Source organism: Oculina patagonica, chromosome 5 (genome assembly GCF_052425735.1).
Source record: "Oculina patagonica isolate OP01 chromosome 5, crgOcupat, whole genome shotgun sequence".
Classification (NCBI taxonomy): domain Eukaryota; kingdom Metazoa; phylum Cnidaria; class Anthozoa; order Scleractinia; family Oculinidae; genus Oculina; species Oculina patagonica.
Window position 1 is genome coordinate 28,424,862 of NC_135762.1, and position 24,316 is coordinate 28,449,177.

The 24,316-nt window shown below is 38.6% G+C and overlaps 3 protein-coding genes across 4 annotated transcripts; 2 read left to right on the plus strand and 1 right to left on the minus strand.

The window, feature by feature from the left end:
* Positions 1 to 55: 55 nt before the first annotated feature.
* On the plus strand, positions 56 to 5,885 carry LOC144654397 (uncharacterized). Of its 2 annotated transcripts, none has more exons than XM_078514539.1 (6): positions 56 to 719; positions 995 to 1,079; positions 3,654 to 3,833; positions 4,112 to 4,147; positions 4,444 to 4,929; positions 5,658 to 5,885. In XM_078514539.1, exons 2-6 carry the CDS (start codon positions 1,025 to 1,027, stop codon positions 5,840 to 5,842), a joined length of 942 nt encoding a protein of 313 aa, XP_078370665.1. In that variant the 5' UTR covers positions 56 to 719; positions 995 to 1,024; the 3' UTR covers positions 5,843 to 5,885. The 2 variants fall into 2 exon arrangements, with proteins under 2 accessions (XP_078370665.1, XP_078370667.1); XM_078514541.1 differs by having other exon boundaries at positions 3,672 to 3,833.
* A 5,378-nt stretch (positions 5,886 to 11,263) lies between these two features.
* Positions 11,264 to 12,265, minus strand: LOC144655100 (uncharacterized). Its single transcript, XM_078515317.1, has one exon. It carries the CDS (start codon positions 12,263 to 12,265, stop codon positions 11,264 to 11,266), a length of 1,002 nt encoding a protein of 333 aa, XP_078371443.1.
* A 6,321-nt stretch (positions 12,266 to 18,586) lies between these two features.
* Positions 18,587 to 21,405, plus strand: LOC144654424 (Golgi-associated plant pathogenesis-related protein 1-like). Its single transcript, XM_078514574.1, has 4 exons — positions 18,587 to 18,618; positions 18,882 to 19,367; positions 19,947 to 20,147; positions 21,308 to 21,405. The coding sequence occupies exons 2-4, from the start codon at positions 18,917 to 18,919 to the stop codon at positions 21,355 to 21,357; spliced, it is 702 nt and encodes a 233-aa protein (XP_078370700.1). The 5' UTR covers positions 18,587 to 18,618; positions 18,882 to 18,916; the 3' UTR covers positions 21,358 to 21,405.
* Positions 21,406 to 24,316: the final 2,911 nt, after the last annotated feature.

Genomic DNA, 24,316 nt, shown 5'->3' on the forward strand with positions numbered 1-24,316 from the left:
AAATGCATTTTTTTTTTTGTTTAAGTTACAGCTAAGAAATTTTGACGTTAGTATCAGATTCGAATCAGTTGAAGTGCTGAATTGGAATGGACTTCACATTCCCTGTCAATTTCATTTGATTTTTCACAGTTATCACCATAACATAAGTGAACTATTTCCAGTCCTTGGCCAAAAAAAATAATCTCCTTTGAACCAAAATTTAACCTCCCATCGCGTCACGTGACATCCTGAAACCGCCTAAACTAGATCCCAGTACTTTCTATAACGGGAAGTTTTATGCTGCGATGGTTTTCAGTCTCTTTCATTCTAATGAAAACGCTGCCTAGCAGTATTCTAATAGCTATTAATGACCTAAAGTAACTTAGTAGATTGTCAACTAATCGATGAAAGTACTAAAAAAGGAACTGCAACTGAACTGGGAGACGAAGTTCGTGCAAAAGCTAGTCTCATTCAAAAGCTGCTGTGTTTTTTCCAAATCTCCAGAACCAGCCGGTACTTTATTCGTAAAAACAGAAAGGTTTTCCACTGGTGCCAAAACTCATCGAACAAACACATAAAGAGCTCCGGTACCAGAATGTTTGTTATTATAATTTAATATAACGCGATCTCTCTTTTTTGTTTATTTTCATTGTTTGCTAGTAGTTAATCTGAGAAGGGAATTATTTGGACTAAGAATGACGTACCAATCGCAAAGCAGACATTTTCCAGGAAAATAACGTGTAAGCTTATTTTTTTTTCTTTATTAATTTTAATTAACGCTTTATATTTGGTTTCAAAAACGTTTTTATAGCGGCGTGTGTCAAGGTGTTAACTCCATTGTTCACTAATTGGTATTTAACAGTATAACAATAGATTTCCACCTCCAAGAATTAATTTTGTTCGTGATTATATCGCGTCGTTTACAATGCTTATGCATAAAAGAACAGTCACAAAATTTCACGCAATTTTCATTTAAACAATCCAATAATTGATTTGTTGTAAAAATAATTACCAGGTGCGTGAGATACACAAAGGCATGTAAAAGATGACGACCGCGAAGGTAGTCGTTTTGGTGATGTTCCTTTCATTCCACTTACAAGGTGTGTAATCTGTCTTTGCTATTCCATGTACAGTTATAGGTCATCGTAGCGTTTGTGTCATTTACTTCACCTTTTTTGTTAAGTAATCTTATTTATTTCATGTAATATGAAACACAACATTCCAGTCTAGATGTGTAGTTTACAGAGTTAACTGCCTTGACTGCAGTTTTACCTATTATGGACACACGAACAGAGCGTTAGCTACTGGAATTAAGGAACATCAAAGAGCAATCCGTGTTTGCGACAAAAACTCTAAGATCGCGCAACACGCGAACAAGTTTGGCCATAATACGGATTTCAATCATGCCGCGGAAGTAGACAAGACAGGCGATTACCACAAGGGTTTTCCTAGAAGCGTGGCATTGACCAGAATGCGGGAAATAAACACATAGACATCCCATGTATATAAGTCACTTACATTATGTTCCTAGTCTCGCGCAGCGTTCGCGTGTACTTGTATTAGCCACTCGCGCGCGCGTACAAATGTTAAACCGTTAAAAAAAGCCGTTGCGGACTGTAAAGCGTTATAGAACCGTTTAAGTTAGTTTTGTCGCAGCGTTAACTTTTCGAAGCCAATTGCAATGGGGAAGAGCTTAATAAAACCCGGTCTGAATAGAGTAATTAAAGGTCTCTATGAGACTACGGCTAAATTTATCATGAAATATCAAGAACATTCACGAAGACGTGCAATTGTCCCCGAGTCCCAGACATTCTAGATCTGGAATGTGTGTCTGTAAGAACGCGAAAAAATGATTATTTACTCGTGTTTAGCGTGAGTCACGCAATCAATTGTCACGAAATAAAGTGCCTTAGGTTAAATACTGGATCGATACTGGAGCCCGGCCCCTTAAGTGTGTGAAAGACTTGTACCAGTATAAATTTGTGTTATTTATCGTTTTAAATATCCTTGTCTTCGTGCGTTTTGAACTGTTCAGGCAAGAGGAAGGACAATCGGTAACCTTTAGTAATTTCGTTTCGTTTTGAATTCGATTGTTCAATGTTCTCTTGCGTTTGTGTATTTTAATATGTTTTAGTTTGACGTTATCAAAAACTGGATCACTGTGATCGTAATAATTAAATCCATTTGATCTTTTCGCTACGGCTCAACTCATAAAGTTGATAAAGTACAGGATAAATTTGTAACGTTTATTAAGACTACTGAGCACCACCTGAAATCATGTGCACATCGTGCACATCAGCCGCGGGTTGTAATTGCGGGCCCAAGAGAGGCCCGCAACCTTTATCTTGACAGTGACCAGCGGATTACGTACCAAGCGTGCGCACCACGTTTTTTATTTAGCAGCCCAGAGCCGGAAGTTGAAAATTTGTTCTTCCACTAAGAACAATCAGAATGCGAAAAATGTGTCAATCACAACAACGCGTGCCGTGCCCCAACCGGTGGTTTATCGTTTATCGAGTAAAATCGGAGTCCTTGACAATCGCCTCTATCACAATGAAGCTGGCACAAAGCCTTGCCTCAATGTTTACGAAAGCAACGCATTTCAACAGAGGATATTTCGTCGATTTTTTGTTGAATTGAAGCAAACTTTTCCTCCTGGATTTTGTAGAACGATCGTACGTGCTGTTTTGCTGGAAACACAATGGGGGATCATTCGCTAGTGTTCAGGGTTCGAAACAAAATAACCACAAAATTGTCTGCTCAAAGTAAAGAAATCGTTGGAGCAGACTACAGCCGTACTGGAAGGTTTCTATGTTCACAGTTTTACTTCTGAATAACGTTTCGCTATCGAACAGAATGAAATAAAATTGAACAATCCTCTGTCAATAATCTTCATTCACCATAGATCGGACTTGGGATGTCTTGGAATTGCAGCCACTTGCAACTGCCGCTTTTTAAGATATTGCCAGTTTAGTATTTGCAAAATATGTACTTGGATCCTGCCTCTGGTCAAATCTCAAAAGTGTGCAAACTCGCTCGAGTATATCACCACTCCCATGGCCCAAGCCCCCTTCAAGACATATACTGTACTTAGTCTATCTAGGCCCGCACTTTTTAACCTGTGGTTACCACTAGTTTTTTTTAACGATGTATAAGTGCTAGTGATTTTTATTCGTGTTTAAGCGTTAGTAACACAATTAGTAACACAAATTTAGTGCGACGCTTTTTATAGATCGCCTTTCAAAAACACGTGCGTAGAGTTTTGTGTTGAGACGAGAAAGCTGAACCACACATTCTCAATTGGTAATGTCATGTATGATATGCGGGCAAGTCACGTTTCAAATTTGTTATATAATGTTTGTGAATTTGACAAGTCACGTTTTTTCTACGAGATCGCAAGTGTTGATCACCCACAGCGAAAAGTAATCCCTTGAGAAATTAAAATATTCCCTTAAGAAATTAAAATATTCCCTTGAGAAATTAAACAGTCCCTTGAGAGTTTACAACTTGTGCGGAATTCAGTAAGAGAGTGACAAGCTTGTCCTCTTATAATCTATTTTACTTGTAAACAAGCAATTTAAACAAGCAAAATAGCCGAAAAAAAAGGTGCCCGTTATGGTGACCTATTCTGATACATTAACTAACGTTTTGTTTAATTGCATGCCGCGTTACAGAACTTTCGTCTACAACAGCTGATGCTTCTATTGACATGTCTGGCATGTCTTCAACTCCATATCCAACCTCGCCTACGACTGGCTCGCCATACACCTCAAGTCCTACTTCAATACCGTCCTCAACTGGCGCTTCAACCGAGTCTTTCACAACTGGAAGTCCGACCCCGCCAACCCCACCAGGTATCGTATGTATTGTGTTTGAAACATAGAAAAAATAAAATAAACTGCAAGTGTCTGAACAAACACCATGTATTAAAAAGGAGAACAAATTTATCCCATTTGGTATGGGAAATTAAGCTAAAGATGGGGGGCGTAACTTCTTTGAATTTTCTAAAATCTTTAAAGATAAAGCCACACGAGTAAGAGCAAAGTTTGCCCAACACAGTAATTAGCAAGTTTCGCTTTTTTTTGCGATTTACTATATATTTCAGCTAATTTTTTTTTTTTTCATTTTATAGATGCTGGAGAAGGACCATTTTGCGGAGAGGGTCTAAGTAAGTATCCTATTAGAAAACAAATAGTTGGAAAGATCAGCAATGTGTATACCATCCGTTCACCTTCAACGTAAAATAAATCTCATACGTGCAGATAACATTTCAGTCCGTTAATTGGTAGTGACCAGTAGCAGCGAAATGCTCATGCTATTGTCTTTTCATACGACAAAAAATGGGTTAGGCTGGTTGTAAGATACAGTCTAATAAGTCCTTAAACTAGCAGCAGTGAAAATTGCAATAAAAAACTGATACCAACCTTAACTTAGCGTAAAAGAATTGATTATTTTCTCAAACAGCATGTGGACCAGAATGCCAACTACTTTGTCTCAATATGCATAACTATTACCGAGACTTGCACGGCTCGCCACCAATGGAATGCGATCCCGAACTTGCCAAATCTGCTCAAGAGTGGACGGACCAACAAGCAGCGGCCGGCAAAATGTACCACTCAGAATGGACGGACAAATTCACCGAGAGCATTTCTTGGAAAGGTTGGGGATGGGAAGGGATGGAAAAGATGGAGGGGGCGATACCAGGAGCGGTGAGAAGCTGGTATTCTGAGATCAAGAACGACTACAATTATCAAACTGGTCGAGGAAACGGTCAAGCTATCGGTCATTTTCAAGCAGTAGTCTGGAAAGGAGAGACTAAACTAGGCTGTGGGCTAAATATCAAACCAAACGATGGAACTTATGTCACAGCTCATTACGCTCCACCTTCTCACACAAGCATGGACAAGGAAAAGCTTGCACCGGAGAATGTCAAACCGAGAAAACAACCAGGTAAATTCTAACTGTAACACAAAGTCATACCGCTGCTGTTTGTTGATGTCGTTGTTGTTTTCTGTTGCCACTAAGCCCCTAGCATTCCATTTGTGCGAGAATATAGTGCGTCTTTAATAATTTTGAAAATGTACATGCCAACTACTGTTTTATATTTCAAGGTAAAAGTTTTTTTTCTCTTTCATTTTTTGTTTTGTTTTCTGTATTGAATCCGGCCATTTTTTCTTCAAATTTTTAATGTATACTTGGGGTTCAAGAGGACACCTGTTTTCATATACATGATGTAGAAAAAGTAAGTAAAAAAAGAAAGTAACTGCACGTGAAAAGTGAGTTTGTTCCATCCACTGCTGTTATGGCAACAACAATAAGAGAGTTCATTTAGAACTCAAAACTATGCCAGGCTTATTGTTGTTGGTGGGGTTTTCCCCATTAAAAATAAGAGGTATAACCGGTAACCACTAATAATATCAACGTTTTGTTTAGGGACAAGCAAAGTTTTTAATTTTTTAGTTGTTGTTGTTGTTGTTGCTTGCGTTGCTGTTGTTTTATTCATTTGCGTACCCACGAAGCGATGAAAAGATTTTAAAGCCTCGTTAAAATCATAAGCATGCAATCAATTTGCTCGCCAAAATAAATATGTTGTTTTTGGTTCTCCTAAAGTTTTCAATTGTTTTTGTTGTTGTTGTGTTTATTGTTATTAATAGCAGCTCTAACCCGTTTTGTTTCAGAGGCAGGTTGCGATGTGCTTTCTGCTGACCGTGAGCCATGCAGCCCTGATCTCAAGGCTCCGTTTGTCAATCCGGGAAGTTGTCTTCCAGCGGAGGCCTGTTGCTATGACGACATGTTTATGAGTGAGCGTGTGAAATATTATGAAAGAGAGGGACGAGTTTGGTGTTATAAGAAGCATAGGTAGGGAAAGCCGAACGACTAGATGCTAAAAAAATGATCGGAAATTATCACATTCAGTGACATTTATTTATCTTCGTCAAACAGCATTTCCGCCTTTACATTCCTTTACATTCCTTAAATTTACTCGCAACCATTTATAAGCGCAGCAAATGTTTGTACCTTGGCTGTTTCATCGACGCACGAGGCCGACCAGAATCCCCCGTGTCTGAGTATTTGAACAAAGTGGCGGAGGTCTCGGTTGATTTTAATAAAAATTTTCCTAGGTTGTTCGGAAGAGTGTAGGGAATTTAAAGACAAAAACAAAAAGGCACAAGCGTGGGCTCAAGTAGCGAAAAGAATGGAGACGACCTCTTTCTTTAAATATATCTGTAACCCCGAATGTTTCGTTTTCCTTTTTTCAAGTCGCTTTCGCTTTCCTTGTCACTAATGTAGAAGAGGCAACAACACTCGATGCCTGAGAGTTTCTGACACCATATTTACCAAGAGAACGAGGTCGAGAACGGAGCCTTCTAACTAGTACTGAAACATCATGTTCTTATGCTTGTGCCAATGCTTATGTCGACGTTCGTTTTCACTTGGCACAAACTACATATGCTTGTCCTTGTGCTTGCGTCGCTAGTGAAAACCAGACTTTACGAATGTTAGATAACTCAAGTGCGAAGTCTCGTCGCGCAAAGTACTTAAAATACATTTCATCCGTTTGCGGCGAATAACGTACAGATTATTCCTCTTTTATGCATGTTAACACACTTTAAACGAATCGTATTTGGAGTTATTTAGATACGTACAATGTCTGTATATCCAAGGATGTCTCAATTGCTTCAAGTGGAAATATTTCAAATCGCCGCGAATGTGCACGTGTAGCACAAGATTGTAAAGTACGTAGTAGTAGTAAAGATAAAAAAAAATTGTTTTTATTTTCTTCAAGGAAACTTACTCGAAAAAAAGGCCCGGATTGATGGTACAGTTGAACCTCTCTAATACGGACACCGAAGGGACCGGACAGAGGAAAATGTCCGTATTAAGGTGGATTTCCACTGACGCGTATTTTTTACGTACTTTAACGTGCGTCAAAAAAAATTTAGAGACAATGTATGAAAGTCTTGATTACACGCGTACGCAAGTCGTTCATACATTATCCCTTTTTATTTTTACGCACGTAAAAAAATTACGCGTCTGTGGAAATCCACCATTAGAGAGGTGTCCGTATTATAGAGGACACCACTATGACGTCACTTTTGACTTCATTGACAGCTTAAAGTATTTGGTTTATTTAAATGTTCTGCAACGCAATGCTGCAGGTAAAAAATTAACACTTAGCACAAATCCGAAGACCAACAAAGCGTTACGTTGTTGTTTTTGTAACCACAAACAGGAAATTGCATTACGAACACAGAATGTCATCGCCTGATCAACGGAGTGTCCATTATAAAAGAGGTTAAGCTTAGATGAATTTGTTTCCCGAGGCCGAGATTTAGTGTCCGTTGTCCGTATTAAAGAGGGTCCGTATTATAGAGGTTTTTTTTTTCTAAAAAAATTATATTAGAATTTTGTTGGGACATCATAGATTGTCCAAAATAGAGAGGTGTCCGTATTAGAGGGGTGACCGTACGGAGACCGAGGTTCGACTTTACTAGCAGTTTCCCAACGGTAGTTGTCACAGATATGAACTTTTTGGGGGGCCCAGGAACGCTGCAGGATTCCAAATAAAAGATCTTGACTCAATTTAGTCGCGGTTATTGCAGCTTAAGCGTTTGAAGTTTCATATCTTGATATTCGAGGAGAAATTGAACAATGCACAAGCAAAGCTAAAGAATGGCCTTTTCAAAGCCTAGTATTGAATAAACAAGAGCATTGTTAACAGTTTTCAATGGTGGACCGCAAAGATTGGGTAGTATAATTTTAATTAAATTACTTCTCACGCAAAGTTCCCTGATTTTTTCCCTTAACTGAAATGTTAGCTAACCTTTTTGAAAATTCGTTCTTTAATAAATCGAATGACGCACACAATCGAAAGAATTGCGATATGCGTAATACCATTTTAGACATAGTCCAACTGATTTCAAAGGTAGACCGACAAATTGGAAGTGAGCGTTACAGTCGAAACCGAAGAACCGTGAACGCCAAAACTTATTTCTGGAATGTTTATTGTTCTACGACCAATCAGATTCAAGACGTTACCGCAAACAAACCGCAACAGTAATTAGCTAAAAAGTTTCGATTCTTGAATCACGAAACGACTTTTTCGTTTACATTATCTTCAGATCACCACCGATTAACAAACACTCCCGGAATTGTTAGTTTTCTTCTATTTCAGAGTTGAAGCATAAGCAAAGAATAACTATAAAGGATAAATACTGAAAAGAGAAAAATAATCGAACAGACATGGCTAGACAGCGCGTCTGGAAGCAGAATAAAATCGAGTTTTTGATTTTTTTTTAAATACGACCTATCCGGTGTTTTTAGCTACAATCATTTCTAGGTTTTATCCTCTTCCCCATTTCACCAAAAAACTTATTGAATAAACTTTACAAAAATGTTCTCTCTACCCGGAGCCGGAACAGTCAGTGAACAGTGAATGAAGCGCGTGGTAACCTGCGATCAGGCTTTCTTACGCCTGATTGCAGGTTAAGCGCGTCGCAGCAAAACCCTCCGGCCCAGTATGTCACACAATGATAGCCGAAACATTTTATCTTTGAACCAAAACAAGTTGGCTTTTTGCAAACATACAGCAGTGATCATGAATCTCGCTGAAAGAGGGTAGAAAGTGCGTGTGATAGCAGTATGAAAATATATTTATATGATTTGTAGAAATTTGCTGTTTATTACGTTTCAGACGTTTCACCGAACAAATGTTCGTTAGAAAAAGTTTCTTTGTACCAAGATAAACGGAAACACCAAAAGGGCGGTCTGGTACATTGCAAAAGCGGAAAGTTTCAGCCGTAACAATGTGGAACTACTAACAGCAGCATTAACTCACTGAGCTTTTAATGTAAACTTTTCCTAAATATACATTGTTAACACACGAAATCCTTTGAATGTAAACAGTTCAGTCTTGGTAACTTGACCCGATCAACAATATGCCGGATAAACTCAACAGCTGTGTTTTTAATACCCCGTACTAAAACAATCATTAAACACAGTACCTACATGCTTTCAGTTTTACTGAATGAATATGTTCTAAGTCAGTAATAGGGATGGAATCTAAAATTGGCTGGTGTAAACATTCTTCGGTCTCTTGATGCTGCGACTGCTTCAGGAGTGAATGACACTGGACTTACTTCCACTGCTCCCCCCAGTGATCCTGCATGCACTTGAAGAGATACTCGCTCTGGAGCAGAACTGTTAGCTGGCGGTGTGGAATGCGCAGTCGGCTGAATGGGTGACATGCTTGCAGTATTCAGAAGGTGAGGGCTGAACACTCCCCGTTGAGAGCTCTCGATTAGATGCGGCAGCCGCCAATCCTCGGATTCCGGTGGTATCTTGTTCTCGAGTATTCTTTGGAGGTACATTAAATCTTTATCCAAATCTTGCCGCTTTAAGTACTTAATGGGGTTGAGTCGCTTTAGTCGTGGGCGCATGACTGCGAAAAAACTTCCGCGCGATCTTTGCATTTGCAGCGTGAACTGTTCCAGGGTTTGTTTTGCTGTCTCCAAATTTTTTTTTAGTGTTTCCACCATTTTTTGAGTTTCATTCAGTGACTTAGCGACCTCTGGGTGTTTATCCTTAATTCTGCATTTCAGATGGGAATCGCATTGTAAGCCTCGACATGTATTTTTGTTGTGGCCGCTCTGATGACAATGTCCACAAACTCGACCACGCGTCACGGTTTGAAGCGAATCATTTTCTCTTCTCATTTGTGACAAATACTCTTCTGCGCTCGATGCTTGCGCTTCAAGGAAACTGACATTTTCCACAAGTTCCATCTTACGTCGCTCCAGTGGAGAATCTGCAGCTGTTTGCGGTGTTCCTGTCGGTCCAATGGTTGGGCTTTTGTCCACATAACTGAACAATTGTCGCTTCAGTTGTTGAAGCTCCTGTGTTATTGCTCTTTTCTCCGCCAGCCTTAATTTCTTTGGCGAAGAGAAGAGATAATCTAAATCAGCTTCGTCTAGATATTTCAGCGATTTCCGAGTTGAAAATCCTTGGGCCTCAAAGACTTCGCTTAATCGTTCGATTCCAGCTATTCCCATCGCTGCTAACCATTGCTTTATTTCAGACATCTCGAAACTTTAGAAACAGTTTGCGCGGGAAACAGGATAGCAGTGGCAAAAACACATCTAGCCGCTTTCTAATGATCAAAATGAGCCAATCACAACCGATGCACACCGGTCACAAGTTCAAAAGGTCATGCTAGTGGGCTGTCATTGGTGGATTTCGATCCGTGTTTGCTCCACAGAGTACAATTTGCATACACTGTTTCATCTCCTATCCATCCGAAAGACACATAAAACCTTGACCATGAGCAAAATTGTAATCAACAACTGCGTTATGAAAGGTTATCATGCTTATGAACCTGTTGTTAATGCGGGAGATACATTTGAGTGTCAACCTGAGATCAACAATGCTTATGACAGCAATGCGGTTTCCGAGCACAGTGCCTCAGGTGAAGTCATAGGGCATGTTCCTATCAATTTATGCAATTACGTGGGGTCCCTTTTCGCTCGCCTATCAGGCAAATTGGTTGTATTATGGTATTATGGTAAGTGACAATTTGGATACTGCTTCACCCAATACTCTATGTATAAATTCTAGAAAAAAGGCACAACGTAAACATTGGTAATGTTCCGGCAACAAACGCGCGCGAGCGTGATTTCAGACGTCACGCAATCTGACGCAACTTTCTTTCACATGAAACCTCTCAACTAAAAAGCAACTTTTCAGTTGGAGAAAGCGGTTTTTGCAGGGATACCTTATAGCACAATCGTATGTGAGGGGATTGCCTTTTTTGTTGCATGGGATTTGGATCCTGATAATATTTTTATTTTACCAAGTAAGCCATACTAAACATCACTTTTTTATACACTTTTTTACAGCCAAATAACAGGATAGCCTGCGCCGCAGACGTAACTTAACCCCCGTCGGCGGCGCAGGCTAATAACAGGACTACCTACACCAAGTTCTGCACCCTGGCCCAGGACTTGGGAGTCTGGTGGAGGCATTGTAGTGCCATGTAATTACATTGTGTTTTGCGATCCAGAAGATAACTTATTGGTATACCAGATATTATTTGCAGCAATGTTATTTGCCCCAGGTTCATTCGTGACTGTTGAAACCTAAACATTTTGCAAGGATAGACTTATTTACTTATTTTGTGCAGTTCAATTTACAACTTTTAAAATAAAAGCATTGTTATTATTGTTTATTTTATGTCTACGTGGAATTTTTGGAAAGCTGTCGAGTTAACATTAAAGTTAACAAATTGTCACATAAGATATCCACAGTGCCGGAAGTAAGCAATAGAATTTAGTTGTGTGATCTCGCTGATACCCTCTGCAATAGCAATTCGGGTTTCTTCTTCAGCAAACCTGGAGAAGCGACAAAGGAAACTTTTCATCTGGTGGAAACATAGTTCGCACGTATTCAGATGAGGACAGTATGGCGGCTGAAACAAAAGATTCACTCCAAATTCTTCAAACATGTCTCTCAGCATTCCTTCGGCAAAGCGCCCATGGTGGAAACCACAGTTGTCCATTACTACCGTATCTCCTCTCTCCACGACAGTGCTTCCATCTGGGTTTTCCAAAGATAAAACGTCATCGAAGAATATCAGCATTTCGGTTCCGTTGGAAGGGCCATCTAAAATGCTGTAGTGGTCGACACCCATCACGGAGTGAAGCAAATTGACTGTAAAACTTGCATTTGACGCATACCTTTGGAATTCAATGGCGGGCTCTCCAATGTATGATCTTCCAAGCCTTCTGTTTCCTGTTGTGCGGATTACGCTTGCTTCGTCAAAGAAATGAAGAGTGCATGGATCTATTCTGCTGACTTCATCCAGAAACTGATTTTGACTGTCTATATTTGGACCTGTGAGGGACTCACTAGGGACTTGCGTGATTCTTTTCTGAGTCATTCTGAGTTCCTCTTTCAGAAACCTATTCACGGACGTTTTCGAGGGAATCTCATGCGGGAAACAGACTCCATCCAACACCAATCTAGCTTGTAACTCGTGCGTATAGGTGCTTGGTTTGTTAAGTTGTTCGTTCTCTAGATAATCCATAACATCCTCGCTCATAACATACTTCTGTCGTCCACTAAAGGCTTTTCGTGGCATCGAAAAGTTGAATTGTTCGTACTCTTTTATTATTTTGTTTACAAAACCAAGACTAACTCGAGCATCCGCGCTTATTTCTCTCTGCGACAATCCAGCATTGTAAAGGTCCAGGACATTCTCTCTAATAACTTGAGAGTAAGACTTCCCCATATCGAAAATTTGACCGTGGATATTTTCCCTTACGCGCACCGTGTCTGAAAAGTAGGAAATTCAAGTTAAAATCAGAATATTCTTTTGAAATTAGGAACGCAAGCGCGATGTAAAAGGAATTCAATCCTTGAATGCATGTATTTTATACTTACTTTTCAGCATTTTTATAGAGCAATCGATGTTGTTTCTGTAAAACCTGAATTTTCACAGCAAATGCAAACTTGCGTGCCGTTGCAAATTCAAATATGTGTGCCGTTAAAATTTGAAAAAATGGGTGCTGTTGCGTGACATACTGGGCCGGAGAATTTTGCTGCGACGCGCTTCGTGAACTGTTCCGGCTCCGCATCGAAGTAAAGTACATATGTAGGGAGAACATTTTTGTAAAGTTTATTCAATAAATTTTTTGGTGAAATGGGGAAAAGGATAAAACCTAGAAATGATTGTAAGTAAAAAACCGGATAGGCCGTAATTTTGTAAAAATAATCAAAAATTCTATTCTGCTTCTAGACGCGCTGTCTAGCCATGTCTGTTCGATTATTTTTCTCTTTTCAGTATTTATCGTTTATAGTTATTCTTTGCTTATGCTTCAACTCTGAAATAGAAGAAAATTAACAATTCCAGAGTGTTTGTTAATCGGTGGTGATCTGAAGACTTAATGTAGACGAAAAAGTCGTTTCGTGATTCAAGAATCGAAACTTTTTAGCTAATTACTGTTGCGGTTTGTTTGCGGTAACGTCTTGAATCTGATTGGTCGTAGAACAATAAACATTCCAGAAATAAGTTTTAGCGTTCACGGTTCTTCGGTTTCGACTGTAATTAATTCAGCTATCACGTAAAGTTTTGTAAGTTTCTTTTCTTTTGTTAAACTGCAAGATCGTCGTTTAAACAGTTCATCTCTTGACATTATAAAAAATGATAATAAAAAACAAATCAATTTATTTATTATAAACATGGAACAAACGTATTTAAGATAGACCGTCAGAATTTAACGACTCATTGAAAGTATAATTTAATTAATATATTGAGCAATTTTCCATTTCTTCGTTTACCTGTAAGAAATAAAATCTTATCGGAATAATATTGATTTATAAGACAGATTTCGTAAAAAAAGAATAAAAACACGAATGACCCGCCTTTGGAGGATTTTGAACTGTTACGTGCAGGTCGAGGGGAGCTTCACGGGTTTGACCCTTGTGGGTGGAATATAAATGAGTCAGTTTAAATACACATGTCACGTACGGAGCTTGACAAGACAAGGGACTAGCCACCGCTTGAGTTACATGTACACTATGTATAAGGTGAGATACGTCTTTTTTGTATGTAAACTTACCCATTTGACTAACTGGGAGGTTTGCGAACCCGGCTACTGGTAACGTTGCAAACGTTGACTGTTTCCGTCGACTGTTTAAAAAACAAGTAGTTTGAATTAATTCTTCAAACTACTAAACATGGTAAAAGCCTCTATTTAAAGCCAACACTCCCAGTAATGGATTAGGCAATAAACCAATCGTTGTTATGGTTTATGGGAAAAACGCTATATAGTATCTCAACTGGATATCAGTAAATTGCTGCAACCATTTATGAGCGGTTACGCTTTCCTGAAAAAGTTTAGTTAATGTATCTTATTGTATTCATATCATGAAAAGAAAAGATCTGAAGCACGAAACATGATATTAGAAGATGTTACACATACTTCAGAATTCCATTATTGCCCTCTAACTTGGTTTCGGGTTATTATTAGCCGACATCACACACAACGGCCAGTAGTAATGTTCTCGTTAAGTTATTTCCATGAATTAATTTCTAGAAGGCTGTAAGGTATTTTGAGCTAGCGAAAGGGATGTCGTGGAACGACGATTTTGCCTTTTGAGACAAACCAACAAAAAATCAATTTTTATCTCTAGACAACAATCTAAAGTTCTAAAAGAGAACGTTTTTCATCTAAATTAAATAATCAAGAACTGGCGAGAGTGGACACTTAATTTATGCAGAATCTTGCGTTTAGCCTAACGAAATTTGACCTTTTTTGAGATTTTATCGCTGGACTCATAAGGGGAAAAACTTCCCAGGATCAGTTGTATCTGAAATGTCGATTAAAGTAGATTTAGCTTCGTAGGGACACCGACCCTTTCAAAAATAAAATAAGTGATGGGATTTCAGGTTGGCGTGGTAACAAAACTACCTTAAAAGTATTAGCAAATTGAAGCGAACTAATTGCCTTGCTCAACAGATAGCTCCAAGCTTCGCCCGAAAAGATAACAAACCTTTAACCAAAAACGAACGACTTGCCTTTAACCTTTGTTTATTTTCTTTGAATTTCTGCCTTATTAGAGGATGAGAGGCGTTGTCCTGTGTGTCCTGTGTGTTTTGTTTGTTAGTTGTCACAGATATGAACTTTTTTAGGGGCCCAGGAACGCTGCAGGATTCCAAACAAAAGATCTTTGACTCAATCTAGCTTAAACGTTTGAAGTTTCATATCTTGGTATTCGAGAAGAAATCGAACAATGCACAAGCAAAGCTAAAGAATGGCCTTTTCAAAGCCCAGTATTGAATAAACAAGAGCATTGTTAACAGTTTTCAATGGTGGACCGCAAAGATTGGGTAGTATAATTTTAATTAAATTACTTCTCACGCAAAGTTCCCTGATTTTTTTTCCCTTAAAATGTAAGCTAACCTTTTCGAAAATTCATTCTTTAATAAATCGAATGACGCACACAATCGAAAGAATTGCGATATGCGTAATACCATTTTAGACATAGTCCAACTGATTTCAAAGGTAGACCGACAAATTGGAATTGAGCTTTAACTAATTTAGCTATCACGTAAAGTTTTGTAAGTTTCTTTTCTTTTGTTAAACTGCAAGATCGTCGTTTAAACAGTTCATCTCTTGACATTATAAAAAATGATAATAAAAAACAAATCAATTTATTTATAAACATGGAACAAACGTATTCAAGATAGACCGCCAAAATTTAACGACTCATTGAAAGTATAATTTAATTAATATATTGAGCAATTTTCCATTTCTTCGGTTACCTGTAAGAAATAAAATCTTACCGGAATAATATTGATTTATAAGACAGATTTCGTAAAAATAGAATAAGAACACGAATGACCCACCTTTGGAGGATTTTGAACTGTTGCGTGCAGGTCGAAGGGAGCTTCACGGGTTTGACCCTTGCGGGTGGAATATAAATGAGTCAGTTTAAATACACATGTCACGTACGGAGCTTGATAAGGCAAGGGACTGGCCACCGCTTGAGTTACACTATGTATAAGGTGAGATACATCTATTTTGTATGTAAAGCTGTTACCCATTTGACTAACTGGGAGGTTTGCGAACCCAGCTATTGGTAACGTTGACAGTTTCCGTCGACGGTTTAAAAAACAAGTAGTTTGAATCAATTCTTCAAACTACTAAACATGGTAAAAGCCTCTATTTAAAGCCAACACTCCCAGTAATGGATTAGGCAATAAACCAATCGTTGTTATGGTTTATGGGAAAAAAGCCATATAGTATCTCAACTGGATATCAGTAAATTGTTGCAACCATTTATGAACGGCTACGCTTTCCTGAAAAAGTTTAGTTAATGTATCTTATTGTATTCATAAGAACAAAGTTTTATCTCATGAAAAGAAAAGATCTGAAGCACGAAACATGATATTAGTAGTAGTTGGTAATGTGTAATGAACTTGCATGCGTCTTACATGTCGCTTTTTTGCCATGTTTAAATAAAGATTATAAAAGATGTTACACATACTTCAAAATTCCATAATTGCCCTCTAACTTGGTTTCGGGTTATTATTAGCGGACATTACACACAACGGCCAGTAGTAATGTTCTCGTTAAGTTATTTCCATAAATTAATTTCTAGAAGGCTGTTAGGTATTTAGAGCTAGAAAAAGGGATGTCGTGGAACGACGATTTTGCCTTTTGAGACAAACCAACAAAAAAATCAATTTTTATCTCTAGACAACAATCTAAACTTCTAAAAGAGAACGTTTTTCATCTAAATTAAATAATCGAGAACTGCCAAGATGGACACTTAAATTATGCAGAATCTTGCGTTTAGCCTAACGAAATTTGACCTTTTTTGAGATTTTATCGCTGGACTCATAAGGGGAAAAACTTCCCAGGATCAGTTGTATCTGAAATGTCGATTAAAGTAGATTTAGCTTCGTAGGGACACCGACCCTTTCAAAAATAAAATAAGTGATGGAATTTCAGGTTGGCGTGGTAACAAAACTACCTTAAAAGCATTAGCAAATTGAAGCGAACTAATTGCCTTGCTCAACAGATAGCTCCAAGCTTCGCCCGAAAAGATAACAAACCTTTAACCAAAAACGAACGACTTGCCTTTAACCTTTGTTTATTTTCTTTGAATTTCTGCCTTATTAGAGGATGAGAGGCGTTGCCCTGTGTGTTTTGTTAGTATGCTGCGGATTGTTATCAGGTACGTACAATAGCCCTTCATTCATCAACATTCGATGTAGCACACAGAAACACAACAAAAGCCATTCTAATGAAAAAAAAGGTCGGTTGAGCGACGAAAAGACAAAGAGGGAAAGCTAAAAAAGAAACAAAGTTTAATATACATTATTCGAAGTGTTGAAGCGTAAATCATAACTTGGCTAACAACGAATTCGAAATTTTATGACAAAACGTGTCTGTCATGATCACCTTTAAGAAAATGAGGAAGCAAGGAACAAACCAGGAAAGAATGAAATTTTTATCTTTTCTTCAAAAACGTGTTGGTTTGGCGATGGGAAACGAGACATGTCATTTGGATGGTCTATAAGCTGATGGTTTGACTTTCCATGTATATGTGTTTGGCTTGGGTTTGACAGTACAGCATTACTTCCTCATAACAGTGTTGGACCTTTTTTCGCGTTAGGACGCGTTAATCGACTTCTTTATTAAAGGGGCAGTATCACGAAAAGTCTTCTAAGTTTTTGTGTAGAAACTGATAGAATTATAAGGTTTACTCAGTGAACAAAAAAATAATTTTTGAACAACAAAAGGAAGGCACAAATTCATTCTCCAGGGTGTGAATAAACGTAATCAATGGTTTTAAAGTGACTTTCTAGTTTCAAGTAACACAGCAAATTTGGAATCGTCGGCACGACTTTTTCAGGTTTAGGCAGCAACCGTCCAATCCGTCCGTAGCCAACAACCTTTTAGCAATTTCATGACTATTACAGTACATTTTAGCAAGGCTAGGCCACTATTAGTGGATTTCCAATCGATGCCAACACCTTAATTACATTTTCAAGTAGTTTAATCATGGAGGTACTGTCCCTTTAAAAGCAATTCATGCTTTTTTTTACGTTTTTAATTATGTTTTTTAAGTATCAATTACACCCCTTTTACGAACGACTACTTTAGGGCTGAGCCTGAAAAAAATTAAAGACAGTTTTTCAGCAAAGTGATATTGCGGTAAAACACGTTTAAATGCAATTTTAGGTCAACAACCCGTGATGTCAATAACAGCTATAGCTTGAATAAAAGTTAGTTCATTTCTGCGGGTTTTTTGTCAATTGAACAAAAAAAGGCAACAAACTCAACTTTTTTCTTTTATTTATATTCAGCTGTATTTTTGCTTCCTGGACATCGACTTCTGTCTAATTAAAACATATGAACAGTCAGAAATCAATGCAACAAATAGTGTAACCCCTGTTTAGTGGCATGCCTGTAAACTAGCTATCTCGTTGAGATATGAAGCTAAGTGCATGACCACTATAAACATATATTTATTTTTTTATTTTATTTTGTAAGCTTCTTACACTGCGCGTGTATGAAGAATTGTTGAAAAGCAAAATTTTAGCGACGTACACAATTTTTTTGAGATAACTGGACTTCAACTCTCTCTTAAAGTTTATCGTAGCGTTTATATTATTTGCTGCACTTTTGTTTTGCATAGCAATCTACAAAAAAAAGTCTAGAACTCAATAAATTAAATAAAAAACTAGCAGTTAAACACGATTTTGATTAAAGTGAGTGCAATTTGGAATAACAAATAAAAATCACAAATGCAGTACAAGTGTAGCAATAGTTGTCTAGGTCAGTGGACCTTCCAAAAATGTTTGGATGGAGTTCGGAAAAATATAATAAAAGTAGTGACAGCTTCCTTCAGGGCCTATACATTTATCATTATTTCCAACCCCTTAACATTACGTTATTCTGAATTGAGAGTTTGGCAAAGCAATTCAAAAGTGAAGCTTAGTGGTCATCAGTGCAAACAGTTAATATAAGACATCTATCAAATGTGTTCTCTCCGAAACAATTAACTATTCCAATTGAACTTTATATTTCCTAGATGCTGAAGAAGGACCGCTTTGCGGCGAAGGTCTAAGTAAGTACTCAGTTAGATAAAATGCTGTCAAAATCTGCAAAAACGTTTGATAGAGCTAGTGAATTATGCTACTGTGTTTGCCATTCGGTTATTTTGAGATCAGCCCGTTAATTTGTAATGACTAGAATCTAGCGAAATGCTCAGCTATTTTCTTTTTTCTTGCGTTAGTCTGGATGTAATTAAGAAACAGGATAATAAATCCTTGACTATCAGCTATGGAAATAGTATCTCAAAGTAGAATAATTGATTGTTTCCTCAAACAGCATGTGGACCAGAATGCCAACTACTTTGCCTCAACATGCATAACTATTACCGACACCTGCACGGCTCTCCGCCAATGGAATGCGATCCCGATCTTGCCAAATCTGCGCAACAGTGGACCGATCAACAGGCAGCACACGGCAAAATGTACCAGTCAGAGTGGACGGACAAATTCACCGAGAGCATTTCTTGGAAAGGTTGGGGATGGGAAGGGATGGACAAAATTGAGGGAGCCATACCAGGAGCGGTGAGAAGCTGGTATTCTGAGATCAAGAACGACTACAATTATCAAACTGGTCAAGGGAACGGTCAAACAATCGGACATTTCCAAGCGGTGGTTTGGAAAGGAGAGACTAAACTGGGCTGTGGGCTCAACATCAAAGCAAATGATGGAACTTATGTCACTGCACATTACGCTCCAGCTTCTCATGCAAACATGAACAGGGACAAACTTGCGCCGGAGAATGTGAAACCGAGAAAACAACCAGGTGAATTGTAAAAGCTGTAAACCAAAGCCCATAGAGTGCGAAGTGTCACAACTGACTATAAAGCTAAACTTAATGTTTTGATTAAGCAAAAACAATTAAGTTAAGATTAATTTGCATCGAAACGCAAAGTTCCTCTTTCCTCGTTACGATACCACAGTCAGTTGCAATTATAAGCAGTTAAAAATGGTATTCCATTTCGCTGCATTTTTTAAGCTGTAAAATAGTACAAAGAGAAATATCAGAAATTTTGAAATTTTGTTCGTCGTAGCGCTTGTCTCTACGCTTTCCTAATTTCGCCTGGTCCCCTTTGAAGACTTCGCAGTTGTAGTTTACAAGAAGTCAGCAGATGTTTTTATGTTAGTCTCCCGAAGACTGCCGAAAACCACTCAATGTATCTTTCACATTGATTTTGCACTCATCAAATATCGAATGAAATTCATAAGACTAGTTAAATGTTGTTTCAATAATTTGAATTTTTTGAAAACCCACCTTACATAAACTTATTATTTTACTCGTTTTACTCGCCTCGTGCAATAAGCTATACCTATTAATATCATCGCATTTGTTGCTATCGTCTAGAACCTACCTGTGATATTCGGTCAAGCGAACGTGTTGATTGCTTTGGCGACTCAGCAACTGAGGAACAAAAAGTACCGTACGTGACACCTAAGGTCTGCATTAAGAAAGGTTGTTGCTATGACGACATGTACATGAGCGAGCCAGACGTTTGGTTTTACAGCTCTTCTGGGAGAACGTGGTGCTTTAAGAAGAAAGGAGCAGGTAGGCTACTAAAATAAGAAAGTTATGTATCAGCGCTCATAAACTTCACACAATTCCCATAAATGTGTGCGGAGTTCATTAATCTGGTTTGAGGTGACTTTACGCAATACATCTTTTACAACGTTGCAACAAGTGCACTGATGTTATACGAGACGATTTTTAACGATTATATGTGGCATTAACCCTCGGACGTACTAGGGGGGGGGGGGGGGGTAGGTGGATGCCAAGTTTTTTCCAAATTTTGAAAAAACGATTTACTATACAATGCTGAAACGTTTAGTAGCTGTTCATTTATCCTGTGCGGAAATTTTGATATGTCAACCATGCGTCCATGGTATTTGACGGTGCCATGGCAACGTCATAAATACAAGCAGGTCTTGCCAAAAATCGTCATTTTTACCATTTTTCTTAATTTTTTTCCAGTTTTTTAAAACAGAAGTTCAAGATGTGTTTATTTTAAAATTCCGTAAGCATTCTGGCTTGATTTTGCATCAATTTCTGTTATTTTCTGACTTTCTAAGAAAATGTTGAAATCCAAAATGGCGGATCCAAGATGGCGGCTCTAATGACGTCACCTGACGTCATATGACGTCATAGCCAATTGAAATTATGTCATCTTGTAGAGTAAGCTAAGGGCTTTCTTCTCAGTTCAAAATAATTTCGCTACGCCTTAATATAACGAAACCTCAGGGGAGGGGTTCCATCCAACCTCCCCCCCCCCCCCTTGTACGATGGTGAGGGTGTGAGATGGCTTGTACGTCCGAGGGTTAAAATTAGTGGTCTCGTATACCATTCTCTTTAATGATGGCTGGGCACCGTTTTCGCGCTATAGCGGTTTGAGGCTGACGCAAGTTATCGCGAGCAAAGTTTGTAAAACAGACATAGAGGAGATAAGCAATTGTAAACTATAATTAAATTTTCACAGAAAACTTGGTATGGTTGCACTTTGGCGCATGAGGATCGCGCGAGAACCTAGTTGAATGCTGCAGAAGCGCAGTAAATGATAAATAATGATTGTCGTTTTTATTTATCCGCTTTCTCTCTTTCTTTCATTCCATTTTTCTCTCTTTGCTTTCTTCTTGTTTTTTGTTCGTTTGTTTGTTTGTTTATTTGTTTGTTTGTCTATTTGTTTATTTATAACCTTGTTTATATGGTTTCAGATACACCAGAAAGTACCCCATCAGTTAACACCACAAATTCAACAGCCTGAACTACTAGTGAATCGCTTTCTACAATAAAATCCTAAATCCTAACCGTCGCAATAATACGAAATATAATCTTTTGTTGTTTTGATTATTGTATGCGCATCACATAAGGCGAACAGATAAACATGTAAGCAGTTCATTGTTGTAGCTGAAATAAACGGCATTGATGTCAGCTTTGTGTGATGTATGTTTAATACGTTTAATACATGTTCGTTTTCAAGTCTTGGGGCTCCTTAGGATACCGCAAGCGTCTTCCAAAAGTTTGACCTACTGTGACCACTGCTTTACAAATTTTATGTCACAAAGCAATTATAAGGTTCATTAAATTGCAGCCCTTGCTTGCGTGTGTGATTACACAGTACAGAGTGATTTAATTGAACTTTCAAGAGCAATGGCCTTAATTTTTAAAACTTTTTTGAAAAGATGTATTGGAATGCAGTCTTATTTTTTGTGCAAAATATCTTAGTTAAGGCGTTTGGAAATGTTTTGCAGCACTTGTGCTTTTATGGATTAGTTAATGCTAAAGAGGGGGACGGGAAATGGTAGCCTTGTGGTCTGGACTCGAGTCTAGTCGGGGTCATCGTGTTGTGTTCTTAGGCAAGACACTTTACCCTCATAGTGCCTCTCGCTACCAAGGTGTATAAATTGTAACTTGCGAATTAAAGCTGCTGGAGGAGGGGGGGGGGGGGGGGGAGGGGGGGGGGGGGGGGGGAAGTATAATTCTGCGATGGACAAGGTCCCCCACTTCGCGCTTTTCACCTAGTATTGTGCGCTGTATGAAGACGGCTGGGAACGCGTCAGATACAGGGGGATTAGAAATACTATTTGTTGCTTTATTAATGCTACAGAAACCAGGATAGGGGAATGGGCCACTTGGTTCCGCAGACTAATCAAAGTGCGAGGCTCCCGCCCATAGTACTTAAAATAGATTAATCCGTTTGCGGGATACGACAGATTATTCCTCTTTAAACATGCAAAAAACTTAAAATGAATATGTGAGTAAATACGTACAGTGTCCGTATATCAAGGATATCGATGTCTCAATACATGAATCAGATGCCGGAATGTGAGCAAGATAAGACGGTAGAAAAAGTTCTTCAAGGACTACTCAAAAAAAGCCCGGAGATGGTGACTCCAACGGACACCGAAGAGAAAAATGCGTCACTTTGACCAGACAGCAAAGAAGAACACGAAAGTCAGTTCGCAACGAATGCGCGGCAACACAAGCACAAACGAAACCAAAAAGCGTTCGTTGTTGTTGAACAAACAGGATACTACGAACAAAAAATACACGCATGATCACCGGAGTGTCGTTTAAAGAGTTTAAGTTTGTATGAATTTGTTCCCTGAGGAAAGGATTTAGTATCCGCCCGTTGTCCGTATTAGAGAGGGTCCGTACTTTAGAGGTTTTTTCTAAAGAAAATATATGAGAATTTTGTTGGGACATCATAGATTGTCTTTAACAAAGAGGTGTCCGTATTATAGAGGTGTACGGAGACTGAGGTTCGACTGTTCTAGCAATTTTCCCAACGGTAGTTGACACAGATATGGACCTTTTTAGGGGCCCAGGAACGCGGCAGGATTCCAAATAAAAGATCCTGACTCAATTAAGCCGCGGTTATTGCAGCTTAAGCTTTTGAAATTTAGTTTGTTGGCATTCAAGAAGAAATCGAACAATGCACAAGCAAAGAATGTTTTTTTCAAAGCTCAGTATTGATTAAACAAGAGCATTGTTAACGGTTTTCAATGGTGGACCGCAAAGATTGGGGTAGTATAATTTTAATGAAATTACTTATCACGCAAAGTTCCCTGTTTCTGTTTCCTTAAACGTTTAGCTAACCCTTTTGAAAATTCATTCTTGAATTAATTGAATGACGCACACTAACGAAAGAATAGCGATATGCGTAATACCATTTTAGGCATAGTCCAACTGATTTCAAAGGTAGACCGACAAATTGGAAGTGAGCTTTAATTAATATATCGAGCGCACTAAATGCTCAGCCTTTCCTTTTCTCCCTTTACCTGTAAAAAATAAATCTTACCGGAATAAAATTGATTTTTAAGACAGATTTCGTAAAAAAAAAAAGATCACGAATGACCCACCTTTGGAGGATTTTGAACTGTTGCGTGCAGGTCAAAGGGAGCTTCACGGGTTTGGCCCTTGAGGGTGGAATATAAATGAGTCAGTTTAAATACACATGTCACGTACGGAGCTTGACAAGGCAAGGGACCAGCCACCTCTCGAGGTGCACTATGTACAAGGTGAGATACGTATTTTCTGTATATATAGCTGAGCGTTAATCACCCACTTGACTAACTGAGGTGAGAGTTTTGAGAACCCAGATACTGGTACCGTTGACAGTTTCCCTCGACGGTTAAAAAAAAAACAAGGAGTTTGAATAAATTCTCCAAACTTCTACAAAACATGGTAAAACCCTCTATTGAAAGCCAGCAACCCCAGTAATGGATAACGACGTGTTTATTTATTAAGCATTATTTTTATCTCGTATCAGTTTAAAATTTAGTCACGCAGGTAATGAAAATGACATTTGTACGCCGATGATTTTTGTAACATCACACAACAAAAGTAAAAAACAAAACATCATATTGCTGGTTCACTGTCACGCACAAAATTCGAAACCATCAACACGGAAGCATGAACAAAAGAGAAAGATAACATCCCAAGTTGGGTCGCGGTGCCGCATCCGAACCTTCCACGCAAATAAGCTAGATGGAGCCGCCAACTGTGTCGCCAGGGACACGGCCCCGGGGACCACGACCCGCCAGCGGCCACCTGCAGAGCAGTATACTCAAAAAACCACTCGAAATGTCAGAAAAAGGAGGAAGGCTCACAAAACAGCTTGTCACGGCACCAGCGATGACGACGGAGACTCAAAAAAATGCCTAAAACGAATGACACTACGATGGCAAAAATTATTTTTAGATCCGCCAGACAACATTAGC

Bases quoted from the DNA above. Each gene is read 5' to 3' on its own strand.
- LOC144655100 (XM_078515317.1), bottom strand. From the start codon at position 12,265: ATGGGGAAGTCTTACTCTCAAGTTATTAGAGAGAATGTCCTGGACCTT.
- LOC144654397 (XM_078514539.1), top strand. From the start codon at position 1,025: ATGACGACCGCGAAGGTAGTCGTTTTGGTGATGTTCCTTTCATTCCAC. The intron at 1,080-3,653 runs GTGTGTAATCTG...GCCGCGTTACAG, and splicing joins CCTTTCATTCCACTTACAAG to AACTTTCGTCTACAACAGCT. The intron at 3,834-4,111 runs GTATCGTATGTA...TTCATTTTATAG, and splicing joins GACCCCGCCAACCCCACCAG to ATGCTGGAGAAGGACCATTT.
- LOC144654424 (XM_078514574.1), top strand. From the start codon at position 18,917: ATGCATAACTATTACCGACACCTGCACGGCTCTCCGCCAATGGAATGC. The intron at 19,368-19,946 runs GTGAATTGTAAA...GCTATCGTCTAG, and splicing joins GAAACCGAGAAAACAACCAG to AACCTACCTGTGATATTCGG. The intron at 20,148-21,307 runs GTAGGCTACTAA...ATATGGTTTCAG, and splicing joins CTTTAAGAAGAAAGGAGCAG to ATACACCAGAAAGTACCCCA.